The sequence below is a fragment of the Pelophylax lessonae genome (genome assembly GCF_965119305.1).
Source record: "Pelophylax lessonae genome assembly, chromosome: 4".
NCBI lineage: Eukaryota > Metazoa > Chordata > Amphibia > Anura > Ranidae > Pelophylax > Pelophylax lessonae.
In genome coordinates, this window is record NC_138771.1 from 81,967,503 (window position 1) to 81,984,823 (window position 17,321).

The following is a 17,321-nucleotide window of genomic DNA, read 5'->3' on the forward strand; positions in this document are numbered from 1 at the left end:
CAGGCTCTGATTTTCATCTAAAAATGCTAGTTCTGTGGCTATCAAGCTTGTTTTGTACCAGGCAAACAGCATTTTCAGGAGGTTAGGAATGACAGCGGCTGTATTTCTCTACTGACAGGTTCCCTTTGCTGCTACTGACATAAATGCTAGTTGCTTGGCTGTCACACTGGTCCAATGGCTTTAGGGTTTTAGGTCACACTTGTGTGACCTTAAAGTCACGCGATTTTGCCGCAATTTTTTGCCACGGTTTTGGACTTGAAGCAATTCCTATGTCTATGAACCTCAAAACGCAGCAAAGTCGGACCAAAGTAGTGCAGGGACTACTTCAAAGTCATTGCAACTTAAAGTCGCACAGATATGAGCGATACTCATTGGAAATCATGGAGTACAACTTGCCATGCGACTTTGCAGTCCCAAATCGCAGGACAAGTCGCACAAGTGTGAAAGGGGCCTTATGAGTCACTAACATAGCTTGGAATAAATGAGCAAGTCAAACTTTCTGACTTTTCCTGTTGCAAACTTGTTTTAGGTCAGTAGCTCAGAAAGAATTTAAACTTTAGATAAATATAAAAACCAGCTAACTAGTATTTTCAGATGGAAATCAGCAATGACATAGCAGTTTACTTATTTTCCTCTTCACATGTTTAAAATAATAACCTGTTAAACATATCTTTGTGCTTGTATAGATAGCATATACATAACCATTAGGCCCCTTACACACGGGGCGGGCTCCGTTGGCCTGCTCAGTGGAGAATCTGTCTGCTGATCCCCGCTGAGCAGGTGGATGGCTGGTCTGTGTCTGCTCCGCTTATGCAGAGTGGACACAGACAGAGCCCGCTCTGCTCTATGGGTGGTAAGATATAAATGGAACCCCTGTCCTTTCACACCCTACTGCCATCCAACGGATCCCCATCTGTCTGTTTTTAGCAGATAGGATTGGATTGGATGCCAGTGGGTGTCAATGGACACATGTTCGTTGACAGCTTCCGCTCCATAGAGGAGACTGGGGGTTCCTAATCAGGTCCACCTGAAAACCGGACAGATGGACCTGATCAGTCTTATAATGTGAAAGGGGCTTTATCCGGCAGGTACGAACTTTTGTTTTATATTTAAAGTGATTGTAAACAATCATCTTGTAACACAACCCATTCAGTTTAAAATAGAAATGAAAGGCAAAACATTTGTGTACAGAAATTAAAAAAAAAAAAAAAACATTAAAAATACCTATTTTTTCTTAAAAGAGATCACATACTCTGTTCTCAGCTGCATAAAAGCTAGGGGAGGAGAAGCAACAGCACACTGATCTTCCCAGTAAATGGCTGTGTAAGGTGGGGGAGGGGGTTTCAGGACAAGTCTGATCATTGGAGGAGAGCAGGCTGAGTTCTCAGCATAGCTAGAGAACTGACCATGTAGTGTTCACCTGCTTAGTGTGGTCAGTTTGTTTTATAGGAAATCTGAGGGACTGGCAGGAACACCTGAGATTTCACACAAAGGAAGCAATACAAAGAGTACAGAATACATTTTCATACAAGTACATGGTACAGCAGGTACATATCAGGAATATGAAATGTTGGGGTAACAAACACTTTAAGTGTTTGTATTACAGAGCACATTTGGACTAGTTTATCTCCTTCCCGACCCTCCCAGTGGCCCTTTTACTGGGTCCTAACGTTAGGTGGCAGGATGCACTTCCCGATCATGTGATCACTCTGATTGGCTGTCATAGTACTCACATAGACGTGAGCCTGTTCCGCCATCCTTGTCGCTGTGCTGGGAGCATGCAGTGAGTGCACTCTCAGTATAGAAACCTCAGCCATTATGGACGTATACATGCAGCACGTGTGCGTTAAAGCTCTATCTCTATGCTGCCACACACATGTGCTATGTGGTCAGCAAGAGATTAAAGTGGATGTAAACCCCATTCAATAAATTTGACCTGGGCACATATATCTGTAGTGTTTACTTATCTCTCTCCAAAGCCCTAAGTTCCATGTCTTTTTTTTTCTGCTCTGTTCCTCTGTTATCAGCATGATAAATTTTGACAAGCCCTCCGACAAAGAAGATAAATGGAGCCAGAAATTTGTGTCGGGGAAGGGACTTAGAGATAGATTAGCAGAGAGCGTGTCTATTCACAGCACAGCTCTGCAGGTTTTTTCATTCCTATGCCGATGTGGAGGAGGGGGGGTGTGCCTTTCCTCCAATAAGCTCACACCCAGTGTATGCCTAGACTCCACTCCCACTCCTGAAACAGTAAGAAACATTTCTAACACAATGTCAACTTTATAAAGAATATAGAATGCTGAAGACAGCAGATATACATGTAAAACATATGTAGGGAGATTTGTTTAATCTCTGTGTATCATCTGAGCCTGTTCACTTCACTGGGTATATGTGAGGGTTTACAACCACTTTAAACAAAATTCATCAATCATAAATACAATTTCTCTGTCGCTCATTGACAGACGTAGTCCTCGTTGATTCAACACAACTCGGGTTATGCTGCCCTCTACAGGAATAGGACTAGACAGGAAAGAAAACATTCTGGCCACACCTTAGGGGCAGTCCCAGAGGGTATATCCTCTCTCTCTCTGCTACAGCAAATCAGTTTTTTTCTGTCTAGTTAGGAGTAAGGACCTAGATGCCTTGCTAGGATCTTCGGTTCTGGCAGGATTTTTTTCTTGGAAAGATTTTTAGACAGCTTTTTTCTCCAGTGTTCCTGTGAGATCTTCAAGCAAGAAAGCTGGAACTGGGCGACGGGCTGGATGTTGAGATCCAGTGGTCACCCCAGTTCAGCCTACGAGCGCGTGCAGGCCATAGCTCCGCGCTGGGTCGGCCGCGACATAGTCCCACTGGACGGGGACTGACCCTGCGAGTTGAACGTCTCGCTTAAACGCCAATGACCATGAGTCACGGCGTCCGTATTGGTCGACAGCCCTCCCACCCCGGTGGAGAGGGGTACTGTCAGGAGTTGGCGCCCGCCTGGTTCCGGTATGGTGAGTAGTATGTTCCCCCTTTCCCCCTGACGGGTCTTGTGGTGAAGGCGGGCCCCTCTCTGTAATGGTAAGGATGGGTCTCCCCTCTATCCTATACATGTCACAGATCCCCCTATTGGAGTGTGATTTTTGTGAACAAGAAACCAGGAGGCTTGGTTTGGGAGCTGACAATCTAATTGCAAAAAATGTTTAAATGATTGTAGTCAGTGGCAGTATTAGAACATTACTGTGATAGTATAAGGTATCCTACCTGTCAGAAGCCACAGGGCGATGTCTATACATGTATACTGCATTCCAGATCATATTCCTCCAGCTAAGCAGATGCCTCCCGATGGCCACGGACCGCATACGGCCCGCCAGGGTCCGGTACCGCCGGCCACGCTGATCACCATGAGGGTGAAGGTTTGTGAGGCCGAGAGACTCCCGCAAACATGCCGTTATTCGGTACAGGCCGCCGCCATTGTCTGGTAGATCGCACGAGGCCGCCATTTTGGCGTAGCCTCGTGTCTCCAGCATGGGGGCGGCCATGTTTGAGGTGACCCAAACACCTCGTGGAGCTAGGGGAGGCGCCGGAAGGCGTACAGAGGGGCGGAGCCGCCTCCTTTTTTCCCGGGAAGGCAGCCAAAAGACTTCCTGTCTGCTCTAGACAGCGCTGAGACAAGTTGCATTTGAAACTCTGAGCATCAAGTGGTGAGCCTTGGGGTCTATCTCTCTCTCTCGCTCTGTAGGGGTCCCTAAGCAGGTAACACTGAGGGGCTTTGTGGCGCTGGGGGTCTGAAAAAAAAAAAAAAAAAAAAGTTTTATTTTTTGGCAAATTGATTTTTTCCGGGTAGTATCTGGAATTATCATGGACCCTGCCACACAGGTACCCCCACCTGTTTCCCTCGAGGGGGCCGCGGGACCCGCCAGTGCACAGAGTATGGATGCATTTACAGCAGTTTTGGAGTCTTTGGTGGCTCGGGTGGAGACGGCCTTTTAGGAACGGGGGTCAAGAAAGCGACCCCCGCCTACCCCTATATCATCTGATACTTCAGATTCTGAGATAGTCATTGCAGCTGCTGGTCCCTCTGCAGGGGCTGTTGTCTCAGGTAAAGTTCCCTCAGACAGTGAGGAGGACGTTCATGCTTCCGCCATAATTCAGGAAGAAGCATTGGTGGACGCACTAGTTGTGGCGGTTCGGGAAACCTTAAGACTTGAGGTTTTACCGGCAGAGGCAAATGAAATAGAGATTCCCTTTGGTACTAGCAAACCCACCAAGACGGTGAAGGTTTTTCCTTTTACCCAAGTGTTTTGGTAATAAGATTAAAGAGGAATGGGAGCATTCTAAGCGTACCTTTACTATTTCCAAGCGCATTGCTAGACGCTATCCGTTTGAGGAATCCCTCATTAAGAAATGGTGGATCCACCTATTTCCAGACTGAATAAAGCCACGGTTATTCCAGTGAAGGAAGCTTCGTCCTTTAAGGATTCGGTGGATCGGAAGGTAGAAGCGGAGTCCCGCACTATCTTTTTCCTGATAGGGTCAGCCTTTAGACCAGTAATTGTCATTGGTCTAGTTGCTCAGACATTAACGGAATGGGCGAGATTGGTGCGCCAGGACCTGAAGGGGAAAGATATCCCCCAGGCAACATCTGATTTGATGGAACAGATTATACAAGGACTACAGTTTGTCTGTGACGCAGCCTTGGATGCTACCCCCCTATTAGGGCATGCATCTATGTCAGCGGTAATCCTCAGACGTGTGCTGTGGTTAAAATGCTGGGCAGCGGACCTAGGTTCCAAAAAGACCTTGGCGAATCTCCCCTTTCAGGGGAATCGCCTATTTGGGGCCACCCTAGATGAGATCATTAAGGATGCCACTGGGGGCAAAAGCACTTTTTTGCCACAGGCTGCTAAAGCTAAAGGACCTCGTAACAAGCGGGGACCTTTCTTTACCGCCCATAAAGGGTTCGTTCGCTCTGCTGGAGCAAGCGGGAAGGGCAAAACTCCTCTAGGAGGGTTCAAGAAGGGCTGGTCGGACAAACAAAAGACCGACTCAGCCAAACCTGTAGCAAAGGATTACACAGCCTGAAGGTGCGCCCCCACCCGGCTTGAGGGTGGGGGGACGTCTTCACCGGTATTCAGAGCATTAGATCGAGCATCGACCACTGCTACCGGTGCGATTCTTCCCTTCCAACATTTAAGTACTACAGGGAGCGGTTGTTACCGTTCCCTGAACAGATCATTTTCTTTACCTTTTCCAAAGATTAGCCTCAGTTCCCCACAAGAATCGGATCCGGTTGAACAGACAGACCAAGGAACCTCTAGCCAGGTGACTTCGGTCCCTAATGTTCAACCAGGAGAGATCACCACTCCTGATAGGAATCAGGTGTCTGATAAATGTGTGGGAACAGAGAACGATCAGACTTTGTCGGATTGCCGGGGCCAGATAGCTCTAGGGCAGCCTGGTTCGGATCCAGTCAGCTCCAGTTGTCCTGGAAATTCTAGGCTGGCCTCGTCAAGCCGGTCTGGCCGACTTGGACATGCTGGTCGCGAACGCTCCTTGGGAACTTCTTCTCAGGGAGTGTCTGCGGTCTCAAGGACCGATCTTCCATTGTGCTTTACAGTCGCTGGGTTTAATGGCCTGGCCATTGAGACCCAGGTACTGAAGGACAGAGGGTTGTCAGCTTCAGTTATTCCTATGCTAATTAAGGCAAGGAAAGCGACTTCCAGCAAGGTCTATTATCGCACATGGAAGACGTATATCGCGTGGTGCGAATCTTTAGGATTTCCTCCACGTACCTATTCGGTGACCCGAATATTGGCCTTTCTGCAAAAGGGGGTTGAGCAGAAACTAGCCTTGAGCACCATCAAGGGTCAGGTTTCAGCATTAGCAATCTTCTTTCAGAAGCCTTTGGCTACTAAGTCCTTGGTGCGGAATTTCATCCAGGGAGTGCGGCACCTGGCTCCACCGCGCGCGCCCTTACCGCCCTGGGATCTTAATTTGGTTTTGTCGGTTCTGCAGAAACCTCCCTTTGAAAACATCAGGGAGATTCCCTTGCTTACTTTATCCCAGAAGGTGGCCTTCTTGGTGGCTATCACTTCTGCACGCAGGGTGTCAGAACTGGCTGCATTGTCATGCCAGTCCCCATATTTAGTGATTCATAGGGATAAGGTAGTTCTTCATCCTAAGCCATCCTTTCTTCCAAAGGTGGTTTCAGACTTTCATCTGAATGAAGATATTGTATTACCTTCCTTGTGTCCTCAGCCCAATCATCATCGGGAACATGCGTTGCATTCCTTGGATGTGGTTCGGGCAATCAGGGTATACCTGAAGGCTACGGAATCGTTCCGTAAGACGGATTCACTTTTTGTGATCACGGATGGCCCCAGAAAGGGGTTGCCTGCATCTGCCGCGACTATCTCCAAATGGATTAGACAGACGGTGGTACAGGCTTATTCTATTAAGGGTCGGAATCCTCCGTTCCCTGTTAAGGCGCACTCCACTCGAGCGCTCAGTACTTCCTGGGCCTTCCGCCATCAGGCGTCAGTGGTCCAGGTATGTAAGGCGGCCACCTGGTCGTCGGTACATACCTTTACAAAATTTTATAAGATTGATGTGATGGCATCGGCGGATGCCTCTTTTGGCCGCAAGGTTTTGCAGGCCGCAATTTGAGGGTTTTTTTCTGTTGGAATTTTCTGTTGAGTCTCATCTTTGATTCATGAGCATTGAAAACTTCTAGTTGGTACCGGTTGGGCCTTCTAGATTGGATTTGATTTCCATTTTCCCACCCCTCATTTGTGGTACTGCTTTGGGACGTCCCGAAGGTGCTAGATCACCGAGGACTACGTCTGTCAATGAGCGATAGAGAAAAATGGATTTTTGTAAAATCTTACCGTAAAATCCTTTTCTCTTAAGCTCATTGACAGACGTAGTACCCGCCCCTCTGTTTTTGAGTTGGGTTGGGTTAAATTCTCTAAACACTGCTTTGTGACATAACTGATTTGCTGTAGCAGAGAGAGAGAGAGGATATACCCTCTGGGACTGCCCCTAAGGTGTGGCCAGAATGTTTTCTTTCCTGTCTAGTCCTACTCCTGTAGAGGGCAGCATAACCCGAGTTGTGTTGAATCAACGAGGACTACGTCTGTCAATGAGCTTAAGAGAAAAGGATTTTACGGTAAGATTTTACAAAAATCCATTTATTCCAGTCATTCCCAGCTCAAAGGACAACATACAAGATGCTTCTATTTAAAGGAGAATAAAAAAAAGACACACATACATGCTCGCCTCTATGGCTAAAGCATCACTGTGAAGCTGCAGCTGTTGCCTGCTGGCTCTAAGACGGAGAGCTGAGTGGTCACATGACCACTGATCGCTTGGTTCTTTTTCTGCTCTGAGCAGAGAACAAAGACTGTCAGTCACTGATCTCTACTCGGCCGCTCCGGCGCTCAGGGGATGGGTGGAGCTCCCTCAGGCTCTCATCCACATGCTGAAAGGCTGAGCCAGCGGTCAATGAGGCATTACGGTGGATTCAGACATAGGAATACTTACAGAGCCTGGAGTAGGTGCCCTCTTGTGACCGACAAGCTTTGGCCATAATCTTCTTTTAAACAATCTCTTTTTGTTAACCACAAGGGGAAAGAATGCCGGACTTTCTGCTATGGGTTGAACTTTAACCCCTCTTGATCAAATAGTAATTAGACTTGGTGTGCAGATTAGTCCATATATCTGCCAATTTGTCTTGTACAATACAGTGTCCAGTTTAGCATGAATCCAAGGGGTGGAGGACTGAAATACGAGTGTATTCCTCTTGGACACATGCCCCATGGTATCACAAACAGATTTGTCTCCCGTGAGAATTTTTAGACAATTGTCTGTTTTAATTATAATGGTGGGGGGGGGGGGGGGGCTTGTATTCTGTTCCTATCCTGTTTTTGATAGTAAAGTTTTTGGTTATTTGAGTGTGCATATGTTCTCCATGTTTTTTCTTTTTTCCTTAGTAGTTTTGTAAGATATACCTTTACTCAGCCTATGGTTTATAAAATATGAGATCAGACACATGGAAGACCTGATGGCCTCTTTGTATTTACTGGAAAGAGGTTACAGACTTCCGAGAATACAAAGACTTTCTTTCTGTGGATTGAATTCTTAAAGCAACCCCGGGGAACCCGATTGAACTCCCATCTCCTCCCAACCCAGCACACCTTACATGCCCTAACCCCGATCTTCCCATTCTTTCCTTTCCCTTTTTTCGCACTTCTTCAACTCGCAGACTGGTCCTCCATTCTGTACCTCTTAAAGTGGAGTTCCGGCCTATTTTGCAACTTTAATGATTCCTGCAGTGCTCGCTATGCTGATCAACAATTGGGCATTTTCAATTTTTTCCCGGGGTCCCTTATCTTATTTTCAGGGCATTTTTGATTGTACTTCCTCCTTCTCCCCCCTCTGTGGCCACGGCCACCGACATCACTTCCGCCTTTGCATTGCATCCTGGGAGCTGTTTGTCATCACTCCCAGGAGGCTGGAATCAGGAAGAACTCCCAGAACACTCCATGGAATCAGGAAGAAGGACACAGCAGATTACACTGCGGCTTCAGATGCCCACATCCAAGATGTCCATGCTCAGACTGCATTTTTAAAAGTAAGATTTTGACTAAAGTCCAATACTATACACCTTGTAAGTATGAGACTAGCGGTTCTGTAAAGGGCGATGGATTAGTATTATAGGGGTATTTTTAGTTAAAAAAGGTATTTAAGGCCGGAACTCAGCTTTAATTCTCCTTTCTCGTGCTTTAAGCTGGTTTACTATTACAATTATTTACCTGATTGGTTAGATAATTATACCATTTAAGCAAGGACATTATCAGTGACCTTTTTGATGTAAACATGCGTTATACTTCTACGTTGTACAAATGGTCCGATATTGTATACAGTGGGGATCGAAAGTTTGGGCACCCCAGGTAAAAATTGGTATTAATGTGCATAAAGAAGCCAAGGAAAGATGAAAAAATCTCCAAAAGGCATCAAATTACAGATTAGACATTCGTATAATATGTCAACAAAAGTTATATTTTATTTCCATCATTGACACTTTCAGAATTACAGAAAACAAAAAAAATGGCGTCTGCAAAAGTTTGGGCAGAATTTATAGCATGCACAGCCCCCTTTGCAAGGCTGACACCTGCCAGTGTCATGGATTGTTCTCAATCATCGTCTGGGAAGACCAGGTGATGTCAATCTCAAAGGTTTTAAATGCCCAGACTCATCTGACCTTGCCCCACTGTTCTGAAGGGGCACAGAATTTAATGAAAAGAACCTCTGTCCAACTGTTAAGCATGGGGGTGGATCAATCATGCTTTGGGGTTGTATTGCAGCCAGTGGCAGAGGGAACATCTCACGAGTAGAAGGAAAAATGGATTCAATAAAATTTCAGAAAATTTTGGATGCTAACTTGATGCCATCTGTGAAAAAGCTGAAGTTAAAGAGAGGATGGCTTTTACAAATGGATAATGATCCTAAACACACCTCAAAATCCACGGGGGATTACATCAAGAGGCGTAAACTGAAGGTTTTGCCATGGCCTTCACAATCTCCTGACCTCAACATAATTGAAAATCTTTGGATAGACCTTAAAAGAGCAGCGCGTGACAGACAGCCCAGAAATCTCAAATAACTGGAAGACTTTTGTAAAGAAGAATGGGCAAAGATACCTCAAACAAGAATTGAAAGACTCTTGGCTGGCTACAAAAAGCATTTACAAGCTGTGATACTTGCCAAAGGGGGCAGTACAAGATATTAACTCTGCAGGGTGCCCAAACTTTTGCAGACACCATTTTTTTGTTTTCTGTTATTTTGAAAGTGTAAATGATGGAAATAAAATCTAACTTTTGTTGACCTATTATAAGAATGTCGAATCTGTAATTTGATGTCGTTTGGAGATTTTTCCATCTTTCCTTGGCTTCTTTATACACATTAATACAAATTTTTACCTAGGGTGCCAAAACTTTTGATCCCCACTGTACTTATCACAGTGGTTCAAAATGTCACGTTGTAATTCATACCCTGGACCACCCCAGCTTGTTAATTATTCTGTAAAACGAAAAGCAATTTGTTGATTACTGCAAATCCTTTTTAGTAATGTCTCTTAATACCATGTGCTGAATTGTCATCCTTGATCTTATAAATAAAGAATTATAAAAAAAAAAAAAAAAATCTCCATACCGAGGATTTCATATGTACAGCTACAATGAAAAGAATATTTGAAGGCTGTGATCTCTATAAAAAAATAAAGGAGGCTTTCTTTTTTAAACAGTTAGTAAACTAAAATGTGAAATCTAATATCCTTCTATTATGTATGGTGTGAGTGCATGATACCCATTATAATAAGATAAGTGAATGCTTACATGAACATGATAAACAGTTTAGCTGTCTTGGAGCATGATATTTATAAATCATTTTGTATAATGTTGTTGATGCCATTGTCTTGGAGATGCTTTTGCTATCTATGGTTCATTGACTGATGTAATCCTGTGGCCTACACAGATGAGGAATTTGCTTTGTGATCATCAGCTCAGTGTTTTTGAATAAATCTGGATTTTAGGGCCTAGACTCTCACTCCTGTTTTGTGATCGCTGAGAATGGTTGGCAGCAGTGGGATCCGGTAAGAGACTCAGGCCAGAGCTTGAAGTACCAACTGTTACATCGAACTGAGCAAAATGTCTACAACAAGTCAATGGTCTGCTTGCTATCAGGAGGAAAAGACTATACTAGGAGAGCAGGCCTGTAATGGTGCTGGTGGCTGAGCCTGACGTGCAGAGGTAGCCTCGTGGGATCTGGTACAACAGGAACACGGACGGGTCACACTGGTGGTAGACACGGGCTAGTCCGAGCTGTGGAGTCTAAGTGACAGCAGGTCTTCATCAGAGCCTCTGATGGGGAGGATGGATTTTGCTGTGTGCTGAACACCAGGTCGCGGCCCTCAGGGTTGCCCCACCAGAAGGTGAACAAGTCCAGAATCGTAAGCAGATAAGCCGACAAGGATAAGGCAGGAGAGTGGTCACAGGAACGAGCCAAGGTCAGGGCGGGCAGCAAGCAGACGAAGTAGTGGACAAGCCGGGAGGTCGATCAGGAAACAGCAGGTTCAGGATCAGGAAGTACAGGTAAAGCTGCAGACAAGACAGCAAAGGCACAGTGCTGCTGAGGTGTTTAAATAAGGCAGCCTTTTGCCAATTAGTGCAATTAGTCTGCACTAGATTAACTCTTAAGTGGCAGATTCATGACAGCACTTCAGTGTGCACAGGGCCGCTCTGAACTATAAATGGGAAGGCATCAGAAAGGTGGATAAATGAGAATGCACTTATTTTGCAATGTAGAAGGCTCAAGCTGAAAAGGAGGCAGCTTACTACCAGTGTCCAAAAGCCTACAAAATTTGTTTTTAATCTTTTAATTAGGCGACTGATGATATTGTAGATTTCTTCCAAGATGTTTAGACACATTGCCACGTAATGGAAGCCCCAAAATAGAAATGGATCTGCCTGTTACCTGTACTGCTTGATGGGATAACTACCAAGGCCTTTCAGAGTATGAAAGACTCTGACCATGAGATGGTACATGAAACAATACTTTAATTTTACGCTAATTTTAGAGATATACAACACAATAAGAGAGGGTCATTCAACATGTATGCCCATAGGATGATACTTACTTTTTGCAGATTGCTGGAAAAAGAGCAGCCTTTTTCTGTTGATGATTTACTCAAGACTTTTCATGATAAAGTAGATTTTTAGTAAATTCCGTTCAGAAATACCTGGGTAATTTAAAGAAAGGAACAGTCAGAGTCGAGGCCACAGTGGACAAGCTTTCAAGCCTCGTTCAAAAAAATGTAAAGACAACGCTCAAGTTACAACTGTTAAATAAGACAAAAGCCTGCACCCCTCTCTATTGGAAGCAACCCACACCTTCCCCAATAAAGGTTTGATTACATAAAATCAGAGAAATAGATCAGATGGAAGACATTCTTGCTTCTGCAAACCACAGGGAAGAACAATTTAAAAAAAAAAAACATGGTTTTATTGGATTGGTTATACCCTTTCCTTCACCTATTTAGCAGAGCTCACATTCAAAACGATGTATACGTTTTACGTCTAGACACTGTCTCTGCCTTTAGCAGCCAAGGTATACCTATGGGTCCAATTACAGGCCTGCCCTCAAGGCACTGATGTTTCCTTCAACCACCTCCTGATGGTGAAAATGGCGGAGCTTGGACTGTGGGAAGGTTTCCTCCACAATCTCCTTACCCTTTTTTTGTACCCCAATTGGACCATGACAACTATCCCAGTTACATTCAAAATGTGAAACACGAATCCTCTCAGATCTGAACTCCTTTGTGGTTCACCCTACTGTCGCATCTCTATTATTAGGATCATTGTTTGCCAGACTGTTGAGTACTAAGGTATTTTACTTTCTGTTCTATTTTATTAGTTTCACTCCGAATCTTCGGCAGTTTTTTTTGTGTGTTTTTTTGTTTTTCTTTTGATCAACATTGTACCTTGTTCTCAAGCAAAACTTCTAAATAAAGAATTAGAAAGAAAAAGTTTTGGACAAATCCCCTCATAAAGTACAGTGCATTGCGAAAGTATTCGGCCCCTTGAACTTTTCGACCTTTTGCCACATTTCAGGCTTCAAACAAAGATATAAAACTGTAATTTTTTTTGAAGAATCAACAACAAGTGGGACACAATCATGAAGTGGAACGAAATTTATTGGATATTTCAAACTTTTTTAACAAATAAAAACCTGAAAAATTGGGCGTGCAAAATTATTCAGCCCCTTTAATTTCAGTGCAGCAAACTCTCTCCAGAATTTCAGTGAGGATCTCTGAATGATCCAATGTTGACCTAAATGACTAATGATGATAAATAGAATCCACCTGTGTGTAATCAAGTCTCCGTATAAATGTGCCTGCACTGTGATAGTCTCAGAGGTCCGTTTAAAGCGCAGAGAGCATCATGAAGAACAAGGAACACACCAGGCAGGTCCGAGATACTGTTGTGGAGAAGTTTAAAGCCGGATTTGGATACAAAAAGATTTCCCAAGCTTTAAACATCCCAAGGAGCACTGTGCAAGCGATAATATTGAAATGGAAGGAGTATCAGACCAATGCAAATCTACGAAGACCTGGCCGTCCCTCTAAACATTCAGCTCATACAAGGAGAAGACTGATCAGAGATGCAGCCAAGAGGCCCATGATCACTCTGGATGAACTGCAGAGATCTACAGCTGAGGTGGGAGACTCTGTCCATAGGACAACAATCAGTCGTATACTGCACAAATCTGGCCTTTATAGAAGAGTGGCAGAAAGAAAGCCATTTCTTAAAGATATCCATAAAAAGTGTCGTTTAAAGTTTGCCACAAGCCACCTGGGAGACACACCAAACATGTGGAAGAAGGTGCTCTGGTCAGATGAAACCAAAATCAAACTTTTTGGCAACAATGAAAAACGTTATGTTTGGCGTAAAAGCAACACAGCTCATCACCCTGAACACACCATCCCCACTGTCAAACATGGTGGTGGCAGCATCATGGTTTGGGCCTGCTTTTCTTCAGCAGGGACAGGGAAGATGGTTAAAATTGATGGGAAGATGGATGGAGCCAAATACAGGACCATTCTGGAAGAAAACCTGATGGAGTCTGCAAAAGAACTGAGACTGGGACGGAGATTTGTCTTCCAACAAGACAATGATCCAAAACATAAAGCAAAATCTACAATGGAATGGTTCACAAATAAACATATCCAGGTGTTAGAATGGCCAAGTCAAAGTCCAGACCTGAATCCAATCGAGAATCTGTGGAAAGAACTGAAAACTGCTGTTCACAAAATGCTCTCCATCCAACCTCACTGAGCTCAAGCTGTTTTGCAAGGAGGAATGGGCAAAAATTTCAGTCTCTCGATGTGCAAAACTGATAGAGACATACCCCAAGCGACTTACAGCTGTAATCGCAGCAAAAGGTGGCACTACAAAGTATTAACTTAAGGGGACTCAATAATTTTGCACGCCCAATTTCTCAGTTTTTTTATTTGTTAAAAAAGTTTGAAATATCCAATAAATTTCATTCCACTTCATGATTGTGTCCCACTTGTTGTTGATTCTTCAAAAAAAAAATACAGTTTTATATCTTTATGTTTGAAGCCTGAAATGTGGCAAAAGGTTGAAAAGTTCAAGGGGGCCGAATACTTTCGCAATGCACTGTAAATGTCCCTTTCCTTCTATCATGACAAAAGGGAATGTTGTTCAGTCCTGGGTTGCACAGCCTGGTCCTCATATCCAACAAAAAGCCACAAAGACTGCATTTCTACAAACAATGCTATACATGTGGCCAAACTGTACATATACAATTTTATTGTCTCTCTACAACTTATCAGAAGGTTCAGAGTGAGGGACAAAGCCCTATCAGTTTTGTAGAGGCCTCATGTACAGAGGACAGACTTTTGCCCATGCCGCCTAAGCATCCGGTAGAGCTTAGCATATCCATCAACCAAAGCCAAGTCAACAGCAGTGTTTGGGTGGCCATTACACAAAACATGAGGAATTTCCTGCCTCTTGAACTCAATCCAGCATGAACGGTATGTGGAGTTCACTCTCACGTACCTAGCCACTCTAAGCTGAGAAAATCTCACTTGTAACGGTGGCAGGTTTCAAGGTCAGTGGAGCTTTTGTGACAATTCTGGACCCCGTGTTGTTGGATCTGAAGCTATTCAGAGAGGCCCAGGAATTACAACTGAATTTGCTAGATGGACACAGAGGTGTAAACCTTTTGGAAAAGTACATTTGGACTAAGAACATGATAAGAAATTGTGCTGGGTGGGGGTAACGGAAGGCTTAGCAGCAGATGTTCTTATAGGAAATGATCTGGGTACATTTAATGCAATTACTTTTAGCATACTTGTAGATGAACCAGAGAAGCAGTCAATGTAGGTTACATCTAAGGTTAACTCTTTAGAAGTGGGTTGAGGTTGTCGTGGAGCATTATTTTAATAAATAATTTTATGTAGTGTTTGTAAAGTGTTATTGAGGCCATTGAAACGTGATGTAGAAGCTTTTGTTATGTATGGTTCTTTATCTGGCATTTTGTGATAAGTATGTGTGGGCAAAACGTTTTCTGTCCGCCTTCCAGTGGAATGTAAATGAATGGAGGGGAGAGTGCAGTGTGCTGAGGTGATGCAGAAGTAGACGTTGTGGGTAGACTGATTTAATTTGGGGGGCATACACAGAAGAAGAATGTGTTTTGTGATCATTAGCTAAGTGGGGGTTAAAAAAATATGGATATTGGGGTTTGAAATTCCACTCCTGTTTCATGATCCTTGACCGGAACGGAACCCATGTCACAGAATGGATCAATAGTTCTCAGCAACCTTGTTGGTATCATATCCTTTTTAGAAACTTGCAAATCTCTTAGTAACAAGGGAAAAGTTGGCTCAGGGTGCACAAAATACAGGTGTGAAGTCCATCTTAAGAGGAAAGTGAAAATGCCCCTTTACATTGGGGCTGCCAAAAAACAATTTTACTTACCTGATCCTCTGCTCCCCCGGCAGTCTGCGTTCTCCTCTACTCCCATACGCTCGAGAGGTGGACTGTCCCTCAGTGTCCTCATGTCCAATACAGAGGTATGGGCTCTATATTGGTCCTGATGACTTTAGAGGGCAACCAACTGCCTGAGCAAAGGGGAGAAGAGGCTGCAGATTGGACGATTAGTAAAGCCTTGTACACACGCAACAAATTTCCGCCGACGAATTTTCCCGCACGACAGAATTCTACTTCAGAAGTGATGTCATGTGTTGGATTGCTTTCTTTGTGTTCTTTCATCTCTGAGCATGCCTAGTCTTGCTCATAAGATTTTTCCCCATCGAAATCTGTACTAATGAGACGAAAATCGGACGTGTTTTGACGGTCGACAAAAATTATATAGCCTGCACACCAGGATTTTTTCGGCCGAAGAGTCGGAGTCGGTTTTCGGAAGCACCATACTAACAAGCCGAAAAACGGCAGATCGGTCGTCGGACAAAATTTCCCGGCCGAATTTCTACTCGTGTGTACGGGGCTTAAGTAAAAGTGCTTTTTGCAGCCTGCTAGACTTAAACGAGCATTTAACTCAGCGAAGGGACAGCCCCACTGCAAGGGAGGATTTTTCTTTCCCTCGAGTTCATCTTAAACATAACTCTTACAACAGAAAACCCACAACAAAATGTTTTATATGGTATATTATTTATTTTTTTATATATGTATCCTTATATAACATATTTATTTTTTCTTTTAGGACACCACTGATTATGTTGCTTATGTAGCCAAGGATCCAGTTAACCAAAGAGGTATGAGTGTAATTAGTGCGTACTCTACAGTTACAAAACATGCAAAATCAAGCACAACAGAAGTTCTAACCCACCCTACTGTATTCTTAAACTAGAAGTCCACCCTAACACCGAAATCCCTGCATCTACAGACATCCATGATTGAACACTAACCTATCTAGCCCTGTAAAGAAGAAATCAGTATACTTACCTTTTTTGAAGCCGATCTGACCCGATCCCACGGTGAGCTGTCGCTGTGGACAGTGGGTGAACTTCCAGGATCGCAAAGGTCACACTTGCAACCGAGCCCTTGCATTCCACCACCGTGGGGAGGCCCCAAGATGGCAGGAAGGGGGCCCACTGCAGAACTTGTGAAAGGGTCCCGCTGTAGGACCGTAATAAAGGGCCCCGCAACGAGAGTAAAGGGCCTCAGGATCAGTGGGAAGAGCCAAAGGCTTGAAGGGAAGGGGCCCCTCCAGGGGGTCCTTCATGGTTTCTTGCACCGGGGGCCCTGAAGGTTCTAGTTACGCCTCTGGCTGTGTAGGGGGGTGCAGAGGACACATCCGACAACAGAAGCCCCATAGTAAGTCTATGAGTGACATCACTCCCCATTCATTTCACAGCCGTTGTCAGCCGTGTCCTCTGCAGAGCTTCCGCCGCTGGAGACCGGGTTGGATCGGCTTCAAAAAAGGTATGTATACTGATTTCTTCTTTACAGGGCTAGATAGGTTAGTGTTACATCGTGGAGGTCTAAAAATGCAGGGATTTCAGTCTTATAGTGGACTTACACTTTAACTAAAATACGTTTTTCCAAGATACATTACAAGCACCGCCAAAAGCATCATTCACAGGGGCATACTTAAGTATACACCTGTGTGAGGGCTGCGTTTGCCCGCATGGGATGCACAGATGTTCTGGGCATTTTCGTGCAGGCAGTACCCCTCATGTCGATTGGGAAGCAGCGGCTGCATGGACACAGCTGCTTCTCCCAATCTGACATCCT

At 44.4% G+C, this 17,321-nt stretch overlaps 1 protein-coding gene across 1 annotated transcript in view; it reads left to right on the top strand.

Moving 5' to 3' along the window:
• The window catches only part of SHC4 (SHC adaptor protein 4), a 136,082-nt gene that overhangs the window by 81,655 nt on the left and 37,106 nt on the right, over nt 1–17,321 (top strand). Inside the window, exon 6 of the mRNA XM_082254034.1 lies at nt 16,288–16,339. Coding sequence (XP_082110160.1) covers nt 16,288–16,339 — 52 coding nt within the window. The remainder of the gene's footprint in view (nt 1–16,287; nt 16,340–17,321) is intronic.